The 10,354-nt window shown below is 44.0% G+C and overlaps 1 protein-coding gene across 1 annotated transcript in view; it reads left to right on the top strand.

Annotated features, from left to right (window-relative positions):
* The window catches only part of LOC113586853 (neuronal migration protein doublecortin), a 47,235-nt gene that overhangs the window by 32,057 nt on the left and 4,824 nt on the right, over positions 1-10,354 (top strand). The window contains exons 4-5 of the mRNA XM_035526964.1: positions 4,635-4,737; positions 6,776-6,865. Of these exons, the coding sequence (XP_035382857.1) occupies positions 4,635-4,737; positions 6,776-6,865 (193 nt within the window). The remainder of the gene's footprint in view (positions 1-4,634; positions 4,738-6,775; positions 6,866-10,354) is intronic.

Genomic DNA, 10,354 nt, shown 5'->3' with positions numbered 1-10,354 from the left:
CACAAGGCGGAAGATGTGACCAGTTTCCATGGCAACAGGCACAGAGAGACTCTCTCCCATCACGCCTGGGTCAGATGCTGTTTGGTGCTAGCCAGCCAGCCAGCAGAAGGCCACACTACTGCCATCCCTGCTATAAATACCCCTGTCTCTCTGTCTCTGTCTCTGTGTCTGTCTCCCTGTCTCTGTCTCTCTGTCTCTGTCACCCTGTCTCTGTCTCTCTGTCTGTCTCCCTGTCTCTGTCTCTCTGTCTGTCTCTGTCTCTGTCTCTCTGTCTCTGTCTCCCTGTCTCTGTCTCTCTGTCTGTCTGTCTCTCTGTCTCTGTCTCCCTGTCTCTGTCTCTCTGTCTGTCTCCCTGTCTCTGTCTCTCTGTCTGTCTCTCTGTGTCTGTCTCCCTGTCTCTGTCTCTGTCTCCCTGTCTCTGTCTGTCTCTCTGTCTCTGTCTCTGTGTCTGTCTCTGTCTTTGTCTCCCTGTCTCTGTGTCTGACTCTGTCTCTTTGTCTCTGTGTCTGTCTCTGTGTCTGTCTCTCTGTCTCCCTGTCTCTGTCTCCCTGTCTCTGTCTGTCTCCCTGTCTCTGTCTCCCTGTCTCTGTCTGTCTCTCTGTCTCTGTCTCCCTGTCTCTGTCTGTCTCTCTGTCTCTGTGTCTGTCTCTGTCTCTGTCTCTGTGTCTGTCTCTGTGTCTGTCTCTCTGTCTCTCTGTGTCTGTCTCTGTGTCTGTCTCTGTCTCTGTGTCTGTCTCTGTCTGTCTCTCTGTCTCTGTGTCTGTCTCTGTCTCTGTGTCTGTCTCTGTCTCTGTCTCTGTGTCTGTCTCTGTGTCTGTCTCTCTGTCTCTCTGTCTCTCTCTGTGTCTGTCTCTCTGTCTCTCTCTGTGTCTGTCTCTGTCTCTGTCTCTCTCTGTCTCTGTGTCTGTCTCTCTGTCTCTCTGTCTCTCTCTGTGTCTGTCTCCCTGTCTCTGTTTTTCTGTCTCCGTCTCTTTCCTCCTTTCTCCTTCTACGTTCTGTCCTGTCTCTCTACTCCCTCTCTTTTGTACTTTTTTCCTCCTCTCTCTCTGTGCATGTCTCACTTTCTCTCTTTCATCCTTCCTTTTCTGCCCTCTCTATCTTCTACTCATCCTTTTCCTCTCTCTCTCTCTCTCTCTCGCTCTACCTCTCTCTCTCTCTGTATCCCTGTCTCTCTTGCCATGTCTCCATATTCTCTTTCTCTTTAAGGTGTAGAATAAGGTCAGGTAAAAGGAGGAGAAAAATCTGTACAAAACAAATGTAATCTTCCTCACTTTAGAATAAGGCTTTTTAGTGCTTCTCTGGAGTGCTCAGAGAGAGCGAGAGTGAGTGAGAGAGAGGCTGTGATGGGAAGCATACTTCTGAGTATGACTCTCTAAATACACGTGCACTTTTGAATTATGGGAAAATCTTCCAAATGGCCTTTCGCCCATGAGAATGTGAATGTTGCTAATAAACTGGCGTGAGCAGGGAAGATAAACTGTGCAAGCACAGAACAATACTCATATAACCACTGTATGGCCATACTATTACAGCAAATACTGATAACAATTATATTAGCAAAAGAGAACCAAAGTATTAATACAGATAATATCTAGACCGTGGATCATCTGTTAAAACTTGTCCAGTTTAGTCTGAGAAAGAGAGAGAGAGAGAGAGAGAGAGAGAGAGAGAGAGATGGATTGTTTAGTCTAGATAGGGATAGAGAATATAATTTATATGATAGAGTAGCCAGTGGTTAGACCAGATCAGTCAATAAAGGAGCATGTTGCCATGGTGACCTTATTCTGTCTTTCTATATTGTAGGAGAGCCCAGATCTTATCTTGGTCTGATATAAACCTGATATAAGCAAAATACTCACACACACACACACACACACACACACACACACACACACACACACACACACACACTCATATCATCTTTGTGTGTTATGTTTAACAAGTTGTGTGTTAATGTGGTGTGGTAAAATGCTGTGCCTACAGCTGTGTAACCTAACCTTAACCTTAGTAACCAAAACAAAATCTATGTACATGCTCACACACAGGATTTATACACACATAAAAATATGTATACTCATTCTCTCTCATGCACACACACACACACACACACATACACACACACACACAGAGACACACACGCACACACACACCTCTAATTATATATGCAGTCAATATGCTGTAGTTTTTCTCATTGCAGTGTAATCCACACATCTCAAATCACTTTTAGTTGGCAATTTATGCTTGTATTGTAAGCTGCCAGTCACTTTTGATTGAGAGGAGCTTAACCCAATGACAGTAGAGCTTCATCTCTAGTGACTGGTCCATGGGGAGTTTTGATTGGAGGATTAAGAGGAGCTTAACCCAATGGCAGTACAGCTTCATCTCTAGTGACTGCTCTGTGGGGAGATGCTAGTCTTTTTTATTAGACATATTAGCACTTGCCACAGGCACTTCTTGATACGTTTGACTGACATTTTTGTTCAGGTTCTGAGTGTTGTTTGTGGTCTGATGGAAGAGTCTGATTTGGTTCAGGTTTTGAGTGTGTTGGTTGGTCCAATGGGAGAGTGATGTTTTTGTTCTGTTTTGAGCGCGCTGGTTGTGGTCTGTGGTGTGGAGATCCCAGCTGCATGCCTGCCCACCCCTGTCTGTCTGTAGGGATCATATGCTTAATTGGCTCTTTTTTGCACATCTACACAGTTTTCTTTTTGGCATGCAAGTGACCTTGGTTCTTGACCTTTGACCAATGAAGCATACGCACAGCAAGAGTGATCATACAGAGCAAATACTGTTGTTATTCAGAGGGAGTTGGGTTCTTTTCTTCATGTATGTATGTGTGTGTGTGTGTGTGTGTGTGTGTGTGTGTGTGTGTGTGTGTGTGTGTGTGTGTGTGTGTGTGTGTGCGTGCGCGCGCGGTGTGCCTGTGTCATGAGACACCCCTTAATAGCCTTCTTTTATTGGCAGTTCTGACACACACACTTTATTCTCAAAGCAACCCAATTTCCATCTCATCACCGTGGTGACATGGGTGGGTGCGTGGAGGGTGTGGGACAGCAGGTGTAGGGGGCAGGTCCGACACATGACTGACAGGTCGACTGACAACTTTAGAATGTTCGCTTGGATAACAGTCAGTGGTCCTTTGTTAAATGTCAGATTCTCACTTAAGTATACAAAATCTCAGTCTGTGTGCTTTTCTCTAAGATAGAAACATGCACACACTCACACACACACACACACACACAGACACACACATTCAGCAACTGTCAAACGCTTGAATGTTTGCGCTGCGTGTGCCGCGTCCCAACACATTTGACCATGCTCTGAAACCCGCACGGCATCAGTAAACGAGGTACACAGCTCTCAATGATCGTGATCAGAAATGAAATCTCCACGCGGGGGACCGAGAGACTCAGGCTGCAGTACTGAGCCTGACATCCGAGCAGCGTGGCTTCATCAGGCCTCGTACAGGTGCTGACGGCACAGCAGGCCCCGTGTGGGAGGTGACCCAGTGAAGCACCATGTGTGTGTGGCTACTGAGGTGGCAGGAGCCTTTGATCGTGGTGGGAATTTCTTAAAGATGAGCAAAAGCCAAGTTATAAATCACTGTGCCAACCCCCATGTTGATGGACAGGGTTTCTAGCACTAACTGAGAACATCATCTTTCACACACCAACATAAAAACCCTCACATAGACTCACATACACACACGCACGTACTCACACACACACACACACTGACCCTAGGGACAGAGGAAAAGTGGGCACAGCTGGCTGTCGCCGTGATGACTGGTCTAACCTCCGATTTTAGCAGTGCTCCCCAGACAACTAATGAAAACACACAATCACACACACCCACATACACAGACATACGCACAAACACACACACTCTGTGGACATCAGTACATACACTGCTGACCAGCTGCTCAAAGTGGCCTGGATTAGCTCTGACATGTGCTGTTGTGTGTGTGTGTGTGTGTGTGTGTGTGTGTGTGTGTGTGTGTGTGTGTGTGTGTGTGTGTTTTATACAGACAATAAGCATGCTAAGGGTGTGGCGTGGCAGGGCCCTTCTTTGGCTTGGTGTGTATATGACTAGTATAAAGACCTTATGAAGAAGTGCTTTGCATGCACAGCTGATACAGGACTTCTGCTTTACGTGTGTATGTCTTTTGTGTCGCCTCTGTGTCCAATCTAGACACGAACAACTGTCTTATCAGCAGAATTGTGCCTGTGTGTATGTGTGCACCTATAGTCATCAGTTGTCTGGGTGTATGTGTGAGACGTTATGTGAGGTGTTAGCAATCGCTAATGGCTCTTACTGGCTGACTGGCTCTGTTCCCCCTGTAGCTGCTCTTTATAAGGCCGTGGAAGTGGCACCTTTTTTGTTAGACGCAGCTTTTACAACCGTGCTTTGGCACATTTTCTACGTACGATATAGACTTAGAATACACGTCATAGATTTTTGCCGTCATTCATTAACAATAGCAGCAGTGATTGGTTTACTTGCCTATCAGCTGTGTGAATGTGTAGACTGTCAGCTGCTTACATTATTCAACACATTTCGGTTCTGCTCCTAGTTCTTCTCTTAGTGTCTTCTGTGCACACAGTGCTCATGGTCACTTCCTGTCCGGCTGCCCTCAGGTGACCTGTCTCCAGGACTTCTTTGGCGATGACGACGTCTTCATCGCGTGTGGGCCAGAGAAGTTCCGCTATGCGCAGGATGATTTCTCCTTGGACGAGAATGGTGAGGCGCTGACCCCTGACCCGAATAAGCAGGGATTTACACCTTTAAATTCTCACTGAGACTTATTTGCTTTAATTCAGTTCAGATTCATTTTAAACAGCACTTTTAAGTAATATAATCTAGATGAGGTCTGCAAACATTAGTTAGTTCAGATTTCCTTTTCTATAACAGACATAATTCTCTGTTTTTGCACAGTCATTGTAAGAATAGTGATTCCGCTTTAACCGTTCAGCCTGTCTCAGTGTTACATATTCCAAACTGCTGTCGCGCTCTTCAGGCAGACACAGCGCCCTCTACAGGGGGGACGTAATTGCTCTGTTGTAATTAGACTGTGCTTCTAAGGGCTTCCTGCCCTTGACTAGCGTCCTCTGCACACAAACATTATACTGAACATCCAAGACAGTTTTTAATTTATTCTACCAGGTTAATTTCGAAATTACATTTCAATGAACGCAGCTTTAAATAAATGTTTTTCCCTTATGCAGCTTCCCAGCTGCACCCATTGCACCCACACACAGACCAATACACAGGACACAAAAGTGTAAAAGGTTTGTGTGTGCGTGTGTGTGTGTGTGTGTGTGTGTGTGTGTGTGCGTATGCGTTCCTAGGTTGCTTTGTGTAGAATTAGGCTAATGACATTCAAACGAGCTTCATTTGCACTGACACAATTTAAAGTAAGGCATAAAAAATGCAAATAGAATCAAAGTCAACATGGGTATGTTTTCGGAATAGTTTGGCAGAAATAACAGTAGATATGTCTGTAGGTGAATGCCTGCGTGCGTGTGTGTGTGTGTGTGTGTGTGTGTGTGAGTAAGGGAGGTTCAGGTATGGGATGTGTGCATGTTTTGTGTGAGAATGTGCTCTTTCAAGTATTTTATATCAGATAAAGCCTTAGAGACCCCATAAATAATTTTGCTGACAGGTTTAGACCTTTGTTTTGTATGTATGTGTGTAAGCGTAGATGCGTGCATGTGTGTGCATAAGTGTGTGTGTGTGTGTGTGTGTGTGTGTGTGTGTGTGAGAGAGAGAGAGAGAGAGAGAGAGAGAGAGAGAGAGAGAGAGAGAGAGAGAGAGCGAGCGAGCGAGCATACAATGGGGTGCTAGTGCTAATGCTAACAGTAATACTAATGTTAAGGCTAAAGCTAATGCTAGCCAAGCCCAGTGATGACCCTGAGCCAACGCAAAGAACAGTGAGTGAGTTTAGCCAGAGTGGTAAACACCAGGGCTGAACTATGTAGGGGTCTGTCACAACAACCACATAAAAGCTATCTGCAGTTTTTACTTCACCTTGCTAATCTGTTTATACCAGACAGGAATCCAGCAAATACAGTATCTACTGTATCTAAAAGTACTATTCGGATGTCTGCTCGGAGTATCTCAATCGTTTGTTTACTCATTTAATTAATTTAATTAACACAGTATTTAACAATATTTACAAATTACAGTAAATACAAATAACTTGTATTCCAATATTGTACATGCATATGCAGTCTGTTTTTCCCTGTTGTTGACTTACATATACAGAGACACATTACATAATGTTTCTGGCTGTTTCATTGACTAATCCCAATTTATTTCCCCCACAATGAGATAATGGTGGTTGCCACTCAGTGAGTGTGGACTGTGCCATTTCCTCTCCCAGGGGAGTATAGAGCAGCTGCAGTCAGACAGAGCAGTGCAGGTGGCAGCTAATGGCTCCAGACGGCAAACTGAACTACTGTATGTGTGTGTGTCCTTGTGTGTGCCTGTCCTACAGTACCTCTCACTGTGCCCTTCTGAGTTTTATAGTAGTAACGCTAGTATGTCTTTTCCAGTTGTCTGGAGTGTCACTGCTTTAGCTAAGTCTTTTTTTATGTTTAAGAATCTTTGTAGTGTTTTGATGAGAGAAAAATGACACATTTCTTCAGAATTCTTCAGTTCTTAAAAAGCAGGTCTGATGCTTTTGATCTCTCTGTGTCTGCTTCTCCTTGTCTCTTCTACCCGCCTCTCTCTCTCTCTCTCTCTCTCTCTCTCTTTCCCTCTCCCTCTCTCTCTTTAGAGTGCCGGGTGATGAAGCCTCCTAAGGGACAGAGAGGTTCTGCTAAGAGTCCTGGGCCCATTCGTCGTAGCAAGTCACCCGCTGAATCCAGTGAGCCAATCATTATGTGATAAATCCTAGCTCTGTGCCCACATCATTTGCCACCAACTTCACCCATAATTCTACAGCAATCCTGCTGTTGCTTTGGGTATCAAATGCAGAAATATAGAACTTATATGCACTCTCTGAATTTGTTCTTCTATTAATTCTACACTAATTCTCTGCTAATTCTATGCTCATCTTGCCATTTATGTCCATTTTAAACAACTGTATGCTAATTGTAAACAGCCTTTTTGCATGCACAGCACAGAGAGGTGCATATATCAGCCAGATAAAGCCATTGTACAGCCACACATTTTTTAAGTTGTGATATTTAATTTTCATTTATCACGTCATTCATAATTTATACGCTTAATGTATTTTGATTTTGATCTTATGATTGTTTTTATCGGTGTGCCTGAGTTCTTGTGGGATGTTCCACTATATTACACACAGCAAACAGTGATTTTGAATAATTAACATATAGCCCATGGTGAGTTTATGGGAATCTTAACACTGCCCTCTATAGGGGAAAAAGACGGTAATAGAGAAGAACTGGGAGAGCAGCCCATGTTTGATTAGGTTTTAATCAGCATAATCAGAGCAAGCTGTGAAGTGGCCAAACGGTCCATGTGTATGTGGGTCACAGAGACCTCACCAACACCAGCACACAAACACAGAGACCAACACACAAACACAGAGACCAACACCAGCACACAAACACAGAGACCAACACACATACACAGAGACCAACACCGCACACAATCACAGAGCCCAACACCAGCACACAAACACAGAGACCAACACACATACACAGAGACCAACACCAGCACACAAACACAGAGCCCAACACCAGCACACAAACACAGAGATCAACACACATACACAGAGACCAACACCAGCACACAAACACAGAGCCCAACACCAGCACACAAACACAGAGACCAACACACATACACAGAGCCCAACACCAGCACACCAACACAGAGACCAACACACATACACAGAGCCCAACACCAGCACACCAACATAGAGACCAACACACATACACAGAGACCAACACCAGCACACAAACACAGAGCCCAACACCAGCACACAAACACAGAGATCAACAAACATACACAGAGACCAACACCAGCACACAAACACAGAGACCAACACACATACACAGAGCCCAACACCAGCACACAAACACAGAGACCAACACACATACACAAAGACCAACACCAGCACACAAGCACAGAGCCCAACACCAGCACACAAACACAGAGACCAACACACAAACACAGGGCCCAACACCAGCACACAAATACAGAGACCAACACCAGCACACAAACACAGAGACCAACACACATACACAGAAACCAACACCAGCACACAAACACAGAGCCCAACACCAGCACACAAACACAGAGCCCAACACCATCACACAAACACAGAGACCAACACCAGCACACAAACACAGAGACCAACACACATACACAGAGCCCAATACCAGCACACAAACACAGAGACTATTCCTTCCTTACTAGCATCAACACACAGACATCAAGGGTTGGTGTCAAGCACTATTCAAGTTTATTAAAAGTCCATCATGAATACACCGAGAAACAAACATCGACGGGAGATGGAGAACAAAAGGGGAAACTACCGAAAAAGAGTAGCTATTAAATAAAGAAACAGACCACCCCAAAAACACGAACACAAGGAGCAGGACAAACACCGCTAGGTGGAGGAATGAACGCTTTGGGACAGTTATAGGGAAAGTCTAGAGAACTTTACCTAACATTTTATCCAAAGTAACTTACAATTATGAGTGCTCAGGGACCCAACAGTGGCAGCTTGGCAGTGGCGGGACTTGAACCATCCAATTGCTAGTTAAGTACTTTAACCACTGTGCTACCACTGCACAAAACTCCTTGTCTCTGAGGTGCATGACAAGTGGACAGAGGAGGAGCATACAAGCAAAACAAGCAAAAGCACATGGCACACGAAGCTCATGGAAACAGACACGGACTAAACCAAGACAGACACAGCCGGTAAAAGGGTGTTACAGTGGTAGAGAGACAGTATGTAAGTGTGTGCGTGTGTGTGTGTGTGTGTGTGTGTGTGTGTGTGTGTGTGTGTGTGTGCGTGTGTGTGCGTGTGTGTGTCTGCATGTGTGTGTGTGCGTGTGTGCGTGTGTGTGTGTGTGTGTGTGTGTGTGTGTGCGCGTGTGTGTGCGTGTGTGTGTCTGCATGTGTGTGTGTGCGTGTGTGCGTGTGTGTGTGTGTGTATGAGAGACAGAGAGAGAGAGAGAAGAGGAGAGGTTTCTAATAAGTCCCAGGAAGGGGGTGTGTCTGGGGAGCAAGAGAATCAATATCCCCATATACTACTGGTATACTACTGTTACTTTATTCTTAATACAGTCCTTAATACACATGCCAATACCCACATAATCTACATGCCATCTCAGTCAAACCCTCAGCGGTGAGCTGTAACCACTTACAATGTTAGGATCTTGAAATGTCAGCTTGTAAAAAGTAATAGACGAATGTTGTTACAGAATTTTAGCTGCTGTTTCGGAAAGTAACTGTTGTTATAGACAGGCTTGGGAAGGTTACTTTTTAAAAAGCATTACAGATTACTATAACCTATTAAAATGCACCAGTAACCTAATCTAAGGGATTCGTATATTAAAGTAATTAACTCATTAACTGTCAATGAGTTGGAATACCGGTCCCCTACAGTGCCAGTATGACTACCCGCAAGCTTCCACAAGATCCTTTGAGTTCTTTGTGCAGATTCGCTTAGCAGATTTCTCAGAGCCATCATATTCTAACTAGAGCATAAACAGGAGTTTATGATCTGAAACGTGAGCAAGATTCGGAATCAATGACTCGATGTTTGAACGTCAGTAATCAGTGATTTAGTCAACTCAACACAAAAGAAACTTCACTTGATCAAAAATAACTTTTACTTAACATCTAAATCATATGTAAGAAACATCATATCCACACACAAAAAAAAAAAAACCCAAATGCTAACAGTGAAAAGTTACCATGATCAAAATAAACAGATGTCATGTTCACACGAAACAAATCCCGTGTTGACGAACTTCAAAGCTGTAAGCACGCAAATTTCAGTGTGTGCATTAGTGGAGACAAAGAAGACGTGACAAGACCCAGAAAGAGCTCATGCACACCTGATTCCAGTCACATACTGCACAAAAATAATGTAAGTGACCTAAATCACTGGGTAACAAAACAATCTATGGCACATATTTTAACATAAACACTATGCTGATGCTGTTGTATTGCAACAATGGTTGTGGGAGCCGTTCACGCGATTACAATCATTACAATTTTTTAAAAAAGAGTAAGCGATCAAAGTTTTAATGGAATCCTGCTAGCAGCCCTCATATTTATAAAATTGACCAGTAATCTGATTACTGCCTTTTATCTGTAACAGAATATGGTTTCCTTTTTTAAAAATCCTGATAGCGTGACACCATTACATGTA

This window comes from Electrophorus electricus, chromosome 6 (genome assembly GCF_013358815.1).
Source record: "Electrophorus electricus isolate fEleEle1 chromosome 6, fEleEle1.pri, whole genome shotgun sequence".
Lineage (NCBI taxonomy): Eukaryota > Metazoa > Chordata > Actinopteri > Gymnotiformes > Gymnotidae > Electrophorus > Electrophorus electricus.
The sequence above is the reverse complement of the archived record's forward strand: the minus strand, read 5'-3'. Positions and strand labels throughout refer to the sequence as shown.